Here is a 14402-nt window from a genome sequence, read left to right on the forward strand (position 1 = left end):
ATCAAGGGCCCCTGGAACAGAAGTCCTGGCATCGAGAAGCGGGCAGACAATCTTCACCTTGCAGCTGTATTAAACGGAACACCTTAGAGAGATTGTTGCTGGGAGGACATCCACCCCAGGCTTCGGATTGTTGCTAGGCCCACGCCATGAGTGAGCAATGGTGGGAGGACAGTCTGATTGGCCTGGAAATGTCGCCATCTCCACCAGTGCTGTCAGACCCACTGAATACTTCCAGTGCTTTCTGTTTCGAGTTCAAATTTACTGTGCCTGCACAATTTTGCTTTTATTTCAGCTGAAGAAATCGCTTTACCATTTAGTAAAAAGTCAATCATTTTCTTTCTCTGAGCATACGTAAACAGGAACATACAGTGAAACACAGACAATGACAAACTAGCTACACATGAACACTGTAACACTGAGGAAACGTCTGTTATTTAATGGTGGAATGTTATAAAGTGAAATTAAAATCACCTTAACACTGACACTTACCTTCGGTCCTATGCAATCCTGAGAGTAAAATAGAACGTCATCAATCTTTCGCATTTAAAACTGAGCTTTACCTGCACAAAGCTCCCTCTTTCTTGCCGGAAACAGCTATTTTTTTTATTGTGATTGCTGTTTTGTGCTTACCAAAATGCACGGGTTTGTGCTGGAGAATGAAACACTTTTTTAATTTGACCAGCAATAGGGATTCCTGGTCAGATGTGGATGCAGACGAAAGCTCTGTACCAGTCCCCAGCAGAGCACAACAAGCTTAAAGCACCGCAATGGGATTTTCCCATTTGCTTCATCAGTTCTGAGTCAGGTTGCCTGGAAATGGTACTGGGGTTAACAAATTAATTTCATGTTATCCCTTTAGGGCGGTACAATGGCAAGTACAATGGTAAGGGATAAGATTTATGAACATCTGGGTAGGAATAACGTGATCAGGGATAGCCAGCATGGTTTTGTGAAGGGCAGGTCGTGCCTCACAAACCTTATTGAGTTCTTCGAGAAGGTGACTAAGGAAGTGGATGAGGGTAAAGCAGTAAATGTTGTGTATATGGATTTTAGTAAGGCGTTCGATAAGGTTCCCCATGGTAGGCTAATGCTAAAACTTCGGAGGTATGGCATTGAGGATACATTAGAGGTTTGGATTAGGAATTGGCTGGCTGGAAGGAGACAGAGGGTAGTAGTTGATGGATTATGTTCATCTTGGAGCGCAGTTACTAGCGGTGTACCACAAGGATCTGTTTTGGGACCATTGCTTTTTGTTATCTTTATAAATGATCTAGAGGAAGGACTTGAAAGCTGGGTAAGCAAGTTTGCGGATGACACGAAAGTCGGTGGAGTTGTGGATAGTGAGGAAGGAAGTGGTAGGTTACAGCGGGATATAGATAAGTTGCAGAGCTGGGCGGAAATGTGGCAAATGGAATTCAATGTAGCTAAGTGCGAAGTCGTTCACTTTGGTAGGAATAACAAGATGATGGATTACTGGGCTAATGGTAGGCTACTTGGTAGTGTGGATGAGCAGAGGGATCTTGGTGTCTATGTACACAGATCTCTGAAAGTTGCCACCCAGGTAAATAGTGCTGTGAGGAAGGCATATGGTGTACTGGGCTTTATTGGCAGAGGAATTGAGTTCCGGAGTCCTGAGGTCATGTTGCAGTTGTATAAGACTCTGGTGAGGCCTCATCTGGAGTATTGTGTGCAGTTTTGGTCGCCATACTATAGGAAGGATGTGGAAGCTTTAGAACGAGTGCAGAGGAGGTTTACCAGGATGTTGCCTGGAATGGTAGGAAGATCGTATGAGGAAAGGCTGAGGCACTTGGGGCTGTTCTCATTGGAGAAGAGAAGGTTTAGGGGAGATCTGATAGAAGTGTATAAGATGATTAGGGGTTTAGATAGGGTAGATACTAAGAACCTTTTACCGCTAATGGAGTCAGGTGTTACTAGGGGACATAGCTTTAAATTAAGGGGTGGTAGGTATAGGACAGATGTTAGGGGTAGATTCTTCACACAGCGGGTTGTGAGTTCATGGAATGCCCTGCCCGTATCAGTGGTGAACTCTCCTTCTTTATGTTCATTTAAGCGGGCATTGGATAGGCATTTGGAAGTTATTGGGCTAGTATAGGTTAGGTAGGACTCGGTCGGCGCAACATCGAGGGCCGAAGGGCCTGTACTGCGCTGTATCCTTCTATGTTCTATGTACTGCTGCCTCACAGCGCCAAGGACCTGGGTTCAATTCCACCCTTGGGCGAGTGTCTGTATGGGGTTTACACATTCTCCCTGTGTCTGCTCCCACTGTCCAATGATGTACAAGCTTGGGTGGACTTGGCCATGAGAAATGCAGGGTTCCAGGACAGGGTGAGGACATGGATCTAGGAGGGATGCTCTTGGCAGGGTCAGTGTATCTATGAAGGGCTGAATGGTCTGCTTCCACACTAGTGACTCTAAGATTGTTTGCAGACAGAGGAGAGTGTGGTGCTGGAAAAGCACAGCAGGTCAGGCAGCATCCGAGGAGCAGGAGAGTCAACGTTTCAAGCATAAGCTCTTTATCAGGAATGAGGCTTGTGGCCCAAGGGGGCTGAGAGATAAATGAGGGGGGGGGGGGAGGTAACTGGGAATGCAATAAGTGGACGGAGGTGGGAGTGAAGGTGATAGGTCAGAGAGGAGGGCAGAGCAGATAGGTGGGAAGGATGATGGACAGGTTTATCTCTCAGCCCCCTCGGGACACCTTCTCATTGCTGATGAAGAGCTTATGCTCGAAATGTCGATTCTCCTGTCCCCCGGGTGCCGCCTGAACGGCTGTGCTTTTCCAGCACCACACTCTTCAACTTGGACTCTGCAGTGCTCACTCCTTCCCAGTGACAGAAGAGGAGCCTGCAGTTCCATCTGTTTGGGTTGCATTTGTAATCTGACCCTAAAACTGAGAGACCGGTGACTGACGCTAGGTCCTACTCACTCGTTGTAACTATTCTTCAATTATTTGTTGAATGACTCCTTATAACTCCAGTGAGCCCAGGTTAATTTAGGAACACCGTGGGCCATCTAGCCTCTTGAGTATGTGCCATCACCATTCAGTGACTGATTTGAGATCTATAATTCCATATAACTGCTCTTACCCCTTACTTGCGTTGACAGCAAAGTGTGAATCTTAGACTCAAATTCACAAACATCAAATGTCATTTGATGAACAGAGTTTCTCAGAATGGCCTGGCAATAATGTTTAGACTACACTCTCTATTCCTCAACTCCATAACTAGAAGAATTAGACTTGTTTTGTATCTCCCTTCCATTGTTTCTTGAACCAGACTGACCTCTAACTTTCCAACTAGCGGGCAATACCACCTAAATTTATGTAATCTCTGTAAAATTTAATCCAGACAGGAAAACAGGGATGAAATTGATTACCATCAGCAGCACAAAACTGGCTTGTAATGAACTGGGGCAGCATGGTGGCTCAGTGGTCAGCACTGCTGTCTCGTGGCACCAGAGTTGGCACATTCTTCCAGTATCTTCCTCCAAGTGCTCTGGTTTCTTCCCACAGTCCAGAGATGGGGCATGGATAGGGTAAACAGACAAAGTCTTTTCCCTGGAGTGGGGGAGGCCAGTACTAGAGGGGCATAGGTTTAGGATGACAGGTATAAAAGGGACCAAGGGGGTAACTTTTTCATGCAGAGGATGGTATGTGTATGGAAGGTGCTGCCAGAGGAAGTGGTGGAGGCTGGTATAATTGCAGCATCTAAGAGGCATTTGGAGGGGGATATGAATAGAGAGGGTTTAGAGAGATGTGGGCCAAGTGCTGGAAAATGGGACTAGATTAGGTTAGGATATCTGGTCGGTACGGACGAGATGGACTGAAGGGTCTGTTTCCGTTCTGTACATCTCTCTGACTCAATGTGCAGGTCAGGTGAATTGGCTTTGCTAGTGGGCGGCACGGTGGCACAGCAGTTAGCACTGCTGCCTCACAGCGCCTGTAGACCCGGGTTCAATTCCCGACTCAGGCGACTGACTGTGTGGAGTTTGCACGTTCTCCCCGTGTCTGCGTGGGTTTCCTCCGGGTGCTCTGGTTTCCTCCCACAGTCCAAAGATGTGCGGGTCAGGTGAATTGGCCAAGCTAAATTGCCCATAGTGTTAGGTAAGGGGTAAATGTAGGGGTATGGGTGGGTTGTGCTTCGGCGGGTCGGTGTGGACTTGTTGGGCCGAAGGGCCTGTTTCCACACTGTAAGTCTAATCTAAACCAAATGTCTAGGGATGAATAGGCTAGTGGGTTAGCTGGGGGAAATGCAGGGTTACAGCATGGGGTGCATCTGGCTGGGATACTCTTCAGAGGGTTAGTGTGGATTTGATGGACTGAATGGCCTACTTTCACACTGTAGGGATTCTATGAATTGGCAGTCTATTTTTTACCACTCTGGTTTTTACTTTACCTTGAACTTGGGAAGTATTGTCAAGGTTTTGAATTTCAACTCATAGTAAAAGAGACGGCGAAACAAGAGTTTGAATTATCATCCTGTGAAGTTCAGGAGGAAGGTTTGCGTGTGAAGAACTGACTGCTGATTTGCTACCAAGCCATTCTGTGCTGCGTATGTAAATCCCTGTCCAGCCCAGACATCGTTCCTGTGGATCTGGAACTCCCAAGTCCAGTAATCCCTCCCTGAGATGTAGTGCCCAGAATCGTTAACAATATTCCAGGTGTAATGGAAATATGCTGAATGGGACTTCCACCCCTTTCATTTCTGGTCTTACTGTAAATAGCCTGGTGTGCCCATTAGCCTTTTTGAATATTTTCTGAACCTCTCTGTGAAATTGTATTGATCTGTGAACCTAGGTCATACTAGCCCACCACAGTTGTTATCGATCTCCTCCGTTTCTAATGTTTCACCATTTAGGAAGTGGCCTAAATCAACCTCTTTATGGTCCAAAGTGCATGATCTCACAACGGGCAGCACGGTGGCTCAGTGGTTAGCACTGCTGCCTCACAGCACCAGGGTCCCAGGTTCGATCCCAGACTTGGGTGACTGTCTGTGTGGGATTTGCATGTTCTCCCTGTGTCTGTGTGGGTTTCCTCTGGATCTTCTGGTTTCCTCCCACCGTCCAAAGATGCGCAGGTTAGGTGAATTGGCCATGCTAAATTGTCCATAGTGTTAGGTGCGTTAGAACATAGAACATAGAAGGATACAGCTCAGTACAGGCCCTTCGGCCCTCCATGTTGCGCCGACCGAATCCTACCTAACCTATACTAGCCCAATAACTTCCAAATGCCTATCCAATGCCCGCTTAAATGACCATAAAGAAGGAGAGTTCACCACTGATACGGGCAGGGCATTCCATGAACTCACAACCCGCTGTGTGAAGAATCTACCCCTAACATCTGTCCTATACCTACCACCCCTTAATTTAAAGCTATGTCCCCTAGTAACACCTGACTCCATTAGCGGTAAAAGGTTCTTAGTATCTACCCTATCTAAACCCCTAATCATCTTATACACTTCTATCAGATCTCCCCTAAACCTTCTCTTCTCCAATGAGAACAGCCCCAAGTGCCTCAGCCTTTCCTCATAAGATGTTTCTACCATTCCAGGCAACATCCTGGTAAACATCCTCTGCACTCGTTCTAAAGCTTCCACATCCTTCCTATAGTATGGCGACCAAAACTGCACACAATTAGTCAGAGGGAAATGGGTCTGGGTGGGTTACTCTTTGGAGGGTCGCGTGAACTGATTGGGCCTGTTTCCACACTGTAGGGAATCTAATTTAAAACTGTCAATACCTGTAATAGTTTTGCCCATTCACTGATTCTATAACTGTATTATACAATAATAATTTTTAGCTTCTACCACATATTTTAGTGTCATTGGCAAATTGGCTTTTATATCCCATCATCCAAGTTCATAGTAAATGCAGTGAATACTGCAGACCCAACACAGATCATATGGGTCACAGCCAGGGACATCCTTCCAATTGGACTAATACAAACAGAAAGTAGACACTTCTGATGAAAGGTCATATCGGACTTAAAACATTAACTCTATTTCTTTTTCTACAGATGCTGCCAGCCTTGCTGAGCTTCTCTAGCATTATCTATGCTTCTTTCAGATTTACAGCATCCACAGTATTATGCTTTTTATTTTTCCAAGCGGAATACCTGCCCATTGTTGTTACGTATGCTCCCTCCACTCAGCTCATTTCTGAGCCAGATCAACACGGTTTGTCTTTCATGACTTTCAACTTTGGTTAGCGGTCTCTTACAAGGAACTCAAATACTTTCCGGAAGTTCATCTGTGTAACATCCATGGGAATTTTCCTAACTACTGCTTTAGAGCCAGAGAATCATAGAGTTGTACAGCACGGAAATGGACTCCGGTCCAACTCAACCATGTCAAACAGGTATCCTAAATTTATCTAGTTCCAATTGCTAGCATTTGGCCCATATTCCTCTAAATCCTTCCTACTTATGTATGCATCCAGATGCCTTTTAAATGTTGTAATCGTATCAGCCTCCACCAGTTCCTCTGGCAGCTCATTCCACACACGCACCATCCTCTGAGTGAAAAAGGTGGCATTTAGAGAAGAAATCTTTCTTCTCTCCCCTTAAACCTAAACGTTCTAGTTTTAGATTCCTCTAACCTGGGAAAAAGACCTTGTCTATTCACGCTATCCATGATTTTATAAACCTCTGGGTCACCTCTCAGCGTCCAATGCTCCAGGGAAACAGCCCCAACCTATTTAGTTCCTTGCTGTAGCTCAAACCTTCCAACCCTGGAAACATCCTCGTTGATCCTTTCTGCACCCTTTTGAAGTTTAACAACATCTTTAGTTACCTCTTCAATAAATTCAAATAGATTTGTCAGGCACAACCTACCCTTCACAAATCCACACTGATTCTCTCTTTCTCTCTCTCTTCGGAAACATTTTAAGGTGTTAGGTCATTCAGTCCTCAAGTACTGGTTCTGACAAGTCCGTGCAGTAGACGTCAGGCTAACAGCTTTAGAATTCCCTCATTTCCTTTGATCACCTTCTTTAATTAATGGAGAGACTCATTCAATTTTCCAGTCTGATGGAATAGCTCTTGAATCAAGGGAACTTTGGAAAGTAACAGTTTGGACTCAGAGACTGGTCTTTCGCCTATTTGACCTGGATTAAATGCAGCTCAAACTAATGGGTTGGGAGTATTCCACGGTAGGTGAACTTATAGTGTTCAACATGTTCCAAAATCCACAAGATAAAACTGCTAGGATATGGGTTTGATTGCCAACTTGAAAGGCATCGGTTGGTAAGAACTGGATGTGTACCGTTGGTCCCATGAGGAGACCCTGTTCTGAGTGCAGCTAGGGTACCATTGGTGGGCAGCTGGTGGAGAGCTTTAGTCTGCATTTTCCCATGCTGAAATGTGGAGAATTTCAATTTCCAGCACTGATATTCTTTTCTGGATGAACGTAAAACAAAGAAAACTGGTTAAAAAATATTGAATGTAGCAGAGACATTGAACAGACAAGAGACGACATACAGTGTTAAACAGTCTGCTTCCACTGATGGACACCAACAGCTAACCCACTGGATTGGTTTCTTTAGCATACCAAAGCATCATGAAGTGGTACTGATCCTGAACAGTGACTTGGAAGAATGGGTTGCAAAAGGTTTGACAGAGATGCAGAGGTGTGATGAGTGACAGTGGAGTAGAAGGGTTGACGAGCCAATGATTGGGATACAGCGCTGGGGGGGGAGGTGCACTGAAGACATAAGGAAGGATGTAGAAATAAAGATAAAGTCATTGAAATCCAGTCAGGATAGCAGGGGTGTTCAATGTATGAGACATGACAGGATTCAGGTGGTCGGGTTGCAATTATGGAAGCTGAAAATGTGTTGTTGGAAAAGCGCAGCAGGTCAGGCAGCATCCAAGGAGCAGGAGATTCGACATTTCGGGTATAAGCCCTTCTTCAGGAATGCCCGAAACGTTGAATCTCCTCCTCCTTGGATGCTGCCTGACCTGCTGCGCTTTTCCAGCAACACATTTTCAGCTCTGATCTCCAGCATCTGCAGTCCTCACTTTCTCCTTGCAATTGTGGAAGTCAAGTTAAGAAGCTGAGCACAGAGGAAATGAAAGCATGGCTTGGCTGAAGGTAGGTGATGCCATGGAGGTGCAAGTAGAATATGGACTTTGAAGCTCCGTAACAAACACAACACCAAAGTTACTCCCTGATAGCTTCACCCTCTCGAGAAGCTGAGGTGGGACGATGGCTAGGAGACAGACTGAAATGGTGGAATCCAAACAGGATGGCTTCCATCTTACCAATATTAAGCTGGAGGAGATTCTGGATGATCCATGATTTGATTTTAAACAGGTGGCCAGACAGCTCAGACAAAATGGAGATGAGAGCAAAGCCGGGTACCTTTGGAAACTGAGCTGTGCTGAGACATTGAATGAGGGTGAGGAATGAGAAGGGAACCGAGGGATGGATTTTTGGTACAGAAGGGGAATTTATTCCGGGAGACGTACCAGCGAACTTTGGACATACTTATCATAAAGTATGAAGGAAATACAAAGGCAGGCTATAAGAGAAGGTAACTGAATGGTTAACATCTCGGTTATGTCAAGGTCCACAAAGACAAGACATCATAATCACAGTCACAAAGTTAGTCTATTGGGCCAGGGTAGCCTTGGTGGGGGTGTGGATAGGACATTGAGTAGGAGTTGCAGGGAGTGGTACACCAAATAATTGAAAACCTGACAAGTTCAAGGGCCTTGTACAGAATGAGCATGGATAGTTTTCTTTCAAATTGTTTCAGATATAATCTTTCAAGTTGTGTGAGCACTTCATAGCAACAGTACACAAGGATTTCGGGCACTGTGATGGGGCAGGAGATATGACCAATTTTTGCCCATTTCAGGGAATCGGGAGATCACCTTGTAATGCTCTTTGAAGAAATATAGCATGTTGTTTCAGCCGAATTGTATAAATCCCCAAGATGTAAGCTAATAAATGACATCTCGGGTTTGAGTTTAGTAGAGATACCGTTGGGCTGGAGAAGATAGAAATCAGCAGGCCTTGCTGCTCCTGAGCACCATCTAGTGTTGAAAAATGCACGTGCATTGGACCCTGGGAAAGTCGATAGGGTCAGCATTTGTTACGATGCCCCACAAATGTCGAACAGGCAATTAGGGTTCAGGCTCACACATTAAGGTCGGGCACTTGGCTGAAGTACCAGGTGGTAACCAGCATCCTTGGAACTATACGCCGAGCCAGCATGAAACGGGAGAGAACAGCGCAAACACACTCACCTGAAACCTCAGCAAAAAGTTTTCCTGAACAGGTAATAAACTAAAGAAAGTTAAGAAAAAAAAACAAAGTGTTACAGAAGCTCAGCAGTGACCCAATCACTTTCTACATATTAAATAAATACATTTGCAAATTTAAAAGAATGAAAGCATGCAATTCAGCTCATTCCATACACGCACCACCCTCTGTGTGAAAAGGTTGCCTCGTAGGTCCCTTTATGTCTTTCCCCTCTCACCCTAAACCTACGCCCTCTAGTTCTGGACTCAGTAAGGGTTTGGAGGGATATGGGTTGGGTGCTGGCAGGTGGGACTAGATTGGGTTTGGATATCTGGTCGGCATGGACAGGTTGGACTGAAGGGTCTGTTTCCATGCTGTACATCTCTATGACTCTATATAGCATCAGGTATCCCAACGTGCTTTAGTATCAATGAAGTATGAATAGAAATACAGTTGCTGTTACGATGTGGAAAATACGGCAGCCATTCTGAACACAGCTAGTTCCCATAAATAGCAATGTGAATACTTACCAGATAACTGGTCTGGTAATGCTGCTGGAAGGATAAATATTTGCAGTACACTAGAGATGGGTTCTCTTATTTTTTCTGCCCAATGAGAGATTTTACTTTTGCTTGAGAAGGGATAAGTCCTTGATTTAATGCCTCATCCAAAAGATGGCTTTTTCAACAATGTAGCATTCCACTAACATTGCTCTGGATTGTCTGGCTAAGTTATGTGCTCAAATCTCTGGAATGTGACTTTCTGATTCCGGGCTAGTAGTGCCCTCACTGAACCGTGGCTGAAAACGTCATTGAACAAACAATGAAATGAGCCAAACACATGTACAAGGATTGACCAATATCTTTGGGGAGTTTACTCTCATATCTTCACTATACCTGATGATATGCCTGGCATACTCATTGTAAACATACACATGGTGAGGCAGGATGTAGATGTAGATTGCATTGGCAGCAAAATGACAAACACTGAGATTCATAAAACTCACGAGTATTTAAAACCAGGTCCAGACTAAGGTGCTACCTCAGGGTTCTTTGCTGATTCAGACTGAAGCACTACAGTAGTGAGCAACAGATTCAAGAACAGCTTCTTATCAGATATTTGAACAAATCTCTCATATATTAAAGATGATCTTTCTCTGCACCTTCTCTGTAGCTGTAAAACATTATGCTGCACTCTGTTCGATTGCCCTGATGTACGTAAGGTGTGATTTGCCGCAAAACAATACTTTTCATTGTATCTTGGTACATGTGACATTTCTAAGTCAAATCAAAGATGGTGACATGGTGCTATGGACATGAATCTGGCTTGATGTGGCATATGAAGTGACTGAAAGTGGTGTGTGGAATGAAGAAAACCCTACATTGCCAAATGGAAGGGTTTGGTTTAATAACTGCCCATCTTTTATGGTGAATACCAGGAGAAGGCAACAGACTCAAGGCATTCAGCTCACAAATCCTCCCAGTTTATCCTGCTGCCTCCTGGAATAAAAATGTGTATTCATCATAACCTTCCACAAGTAACAAGATCCTGGTTCAGTTCCAGCTTAATGGCTTCTCTTTCTCTGAAGGGTTCTATGTCAACTGAGCTTGGACGATCTGAACCTAATCTGTAATGCACAGTTGACCATAACTGAATGGAATCACTTGGTTCACTAGATTTGGGCAGCACGGTGGCTCAGTGGTTAGCACTGCTGCCTCACAGCACCAGGGTCCCAAGTTCAATCCAAGCTTCGGACAACTGTCTGTGTGTAGTTTGTACATTCTCCCTGTGTCGGTGTCGGTATGCTCTGGTTCCCTCCCACAGTCCAAAGACCTGCAGGTCAGGTGAATTGATCATTCTAAATTGCCCATAGTGTTAGGTGCATTAGTCAGAGGGAAATGGGTCAGTGTGGACTGGTTGGGCCGAAGGGCCTGTTTCCACACTGTAGGCAATCTAGTCTAATCTAACCATTACTTTCAGAGATGAGGGGTATGTCTTAATTCACAGCTGTCTTTATTTGGGAAGTGGAGGGTGCAAGTACAGAATTCCAGAACATGGGCTGTGACGTTCTTGAGCAGATTGGTGGAAGAAATGGGCAGATATTGTCAGTTTTGGTGGATTTATAAGCGGACAGATCCCCATGTACGGATGAGTTGTATCCCAGGCTGCTGTGGGGGATGAGGGAGGTTATTACAGGAGCCTTGACTCAAATTTTGAAATCATCTCTGGCTACAGGGAGGCGCCAGAGGACTGGAGGACAGCTAATGTGGCTTCACTTTGCAAGTCAAGTGGTCGGGGTAGACCTGGGAATGATAGATCAGTGAGTCTCACGTCAGTGGGAGGGAGAAAGTAGCGAGTGCGAAAATTAACTCCCGTTTAGAGAAGCGAGGTTTAATAACAGATAGTCAGCAGAGATTTGTCAGAGGGATGGCATGACAATTAACCCGGCATTTTTCAAGGAGGTGACCAAGTCATTGATTGAGAGTAGGGCAGTTAATGTAGTTTATATAACAAGGTTCCACTTGGGAAACTGCTCACGGGGTCCAGAGTAACTTGGCAAGATGGATCCAAAATTGAATTAGTGATGGGAGATGTAAGGCTGCTGGTGAGCCTGGAGCCCAGGGTGTAGCTCAGGGATTAGTGTTGAATCTCTTTATTGTTTGTGATTTTTATAAATGACGTAGATGAGAACGCATGGGGGGGGCAATGGGAAATAAATTTCCGGATGACACATAGATTGTCCAGATGGTTGGTAATGAGGCGGAAGTGATGAGGGAAAGGGTATAAAGGATTGGTCTGACGGACAGATCAGTGGCAAATGGATTGAACCCTGATCAAGGTGAGGTGATGCACTTTGGAAGAAGGAATGAGATGGAGTACTCAGTGAACAGCAGGACACTAGGAAGCTCAAAGGAACGGAGGGATGTTGGCGTGTTTGTCCACAGATCCCCGATTGTAGCTGGCCAGGTTAGTAAGGGAGTTAGGAACATACACAGGATGCTTGCCTTCATCAGTGGTGGCACAGATTATAAGAGCAGAGCTATATATTGGAGCTGAACAGGATTTTGGTCAGGTCGCAGTGGGAGTACTGTGTGCAGTTCTGGTCTCATATAGGAAGGACGTGACTGCACTGGAAGGGATGCAGAGGAGACTCACCAGGGTGTTCCCTGGGCACTTTAGCTACGAAGAGAGGCGGGATGGGCTTGTGTTGCTGACCGTCTTGTGCTGTAGTGATAGTATCCCTACCCCTGGGTCAGGAGGCCCGGGTTCAAGTCCCAGCCTCCTCCAGAGGTGTGGAAACAGGTTGATTCGAAAAAAAAACACTCATGCTATTTTCTCGAGAGCAGAGAAGGCTGAGAGAGGACCTGGTGGAGGTGTATAAGATTGAGGAGGATGGACAGGGTGGATGGTAAGCAGCTGTTCCTCTTAGTCGAAGGCTCAGTAACTGGAAAGCGAAAGGCAGGAGCCTTACAGGGGATTGGAGGAAAACGCTTTGGGTGTCTGATGTACACTGCCTGGGAGGATTGTTGAGGTGGGAACCTTCGACTTTTGAAGTGACATAAAAACGTGGAGGCAGTACTGGGCTTCTTCTGCATTGCTATAGAAGGAGTTCAGACTATACGCTCTGGACTTTAGTAGAATGGGAGGCGATCTCATTGAGCTGTATAAAATGCGAAAGAGGATTGAACGGAGACACAGAAAGGATGTTTTCTCATGGGGGGGCAATGTAGAAGGAGAGGTCAAATTTTTCAGACAAGGGGTAGCAGATTTAAAACAGAGATGTGGGAAAGTCACTTCTCTCAAAGGGTTGTGAACCTGTCGGATTCCCTACCCCATCCTGCTGGGTAAACCTGAGGAGGAGACAGGCACATGGATCAGGTGTAATGGGTTGAAGGGTTATGGAGGGCGGGCAAGAAAGTGGAATTGAGGCCAATGTAAGATCAGAATTGAGAGTGTGGTGCTGGAAAAGCACAGCTGGTCGGTCAGGCAGCATCCGAGGAGCAGGAGCGTCGACGTTTCAGGCACAGGCCCTTCATCAGGAATGAGGCTTGTGGGCCGAGGAGGGGGGGGGGGGGCGTCTGAGAGATAAATGGGAGGGGGGTGGGGTTAGAGGGGAAGATAGCTGAGAATGCGAGAGGTAGGTGAAGGTGGGGGAGAAGGTGATAGGTCGGAGTGGAGGGTGGAGTGAATAGGTGGGAAAGACGGTGGTCAAGAGGGCGGTGCTGTATTGGAAGCTTGGATTAGGATAAGGTGGGGGGAGGGGAAATGAGGAAATTGGTGAAATCCACATTGAGCCCATGTGGTTGGAGGGTCCCAATATGAGACATTCTTCCTCCAGGCATTGGGTGGTTAGGGTTTGGCGACGGAGGAGGCCCAGGACTTGCATGTCCTTGGCAGAGTGGGAGAGGGAGTTGAAGTGTTCGGGCATGGGGCAGTGGGGTTGGTTGGTGCGGGTGTCCCAGAGATGTTCACTGAAACGATCCGCAAGATGGCATCCTGTCTCCCTGATGTAGAGGAGACCACATCGGGTGTAACAGATACAGTAGATGACATTTGTGGAGGTACAGGTAAATTTCTGCTGGATATGGAAGGGTTTTTTGGGATGAGGGGGGAGTGGTGTGGGCACAGGTTTTGCACAGGTGGCAAGGGAAGGCGACGGGCATGCAGGGTGAGTTGGTGGTGGTGGGGGGAGTGGGGTGGGGGTTTGGTGGATCTGATGAGAGACTCAGGGGGGGAATGGTCTCTGTAGAATGCAGAGAGAGGTGGGGAGAGAAATATATCTCTGGTAGTGGGGTCTGTTTGTAGGTGGCAAAAATGGGGGGGATGATGTGATGTGTGCGGAGGTTAGTGGGGTGGAGCAGATGCATTGGAGGGCATCATCGACTGCGTGGGAGGGGAAATTGCGGTCTTTGAAGATGGAGGCCATCTGGGATGTTCTGTGGTAGAATTGGTGATCCTGGAAACAGATGCGGCAGAGGCAGAGGAGTTGGGAAGAAGGGATGGCATTTTTACAGGAGGCAGGGTGGGAGGAGGTGTAGTCCAGGTAGCTGTGGGAGTTGCTGGGTTTGTAGCAGATGCCTGTGGTTAGTCAGTTGCTAGAGATGGAGACGGAGGGGTCCAGGAAGAGGAAGGAGATGTCCC

At 46.2% G+C, this 14402-nt stretch overlaps 1 protein-coding gene across 1 annotated transcript in view; it reads right to left on the reverse strand.

Moving 5' to 3' along the window:
• The window catches only part of calb2a (calbindin 2a), a 193952-nt gene that overhangs the window by 12293 nt on the left and 167257 nt on the right, over positions 1-14402 (reverse strand). The window contains exon 9 of the mRNA XM_060838297.1: positions 9266-9305. Coding sequence (XP_060694280.1) covers positions 9266-9305 — 40 coding nt within the window. The remainder of the gene's footprint in view (positions 1-9265; positions 9306-14402) is intronic.

Source organism: Hemiscyllium ocellatum, chromosome 17 (genome assembly GCF_020745735.1).
Source record: "Hemiscyllium ocellatum isolate sHemOce1 chromosome 17, sHemOce1.pat.X.cur, whole genome shotgun sequence".
NCBI classification, from domain to species: Eukaryota; Metazoa; Chordata; class Chondrichthyes; order Orectolobiformes; family Hemiscylliidae; genus Hemiscyllium; species Hemiscyllium ocellatum.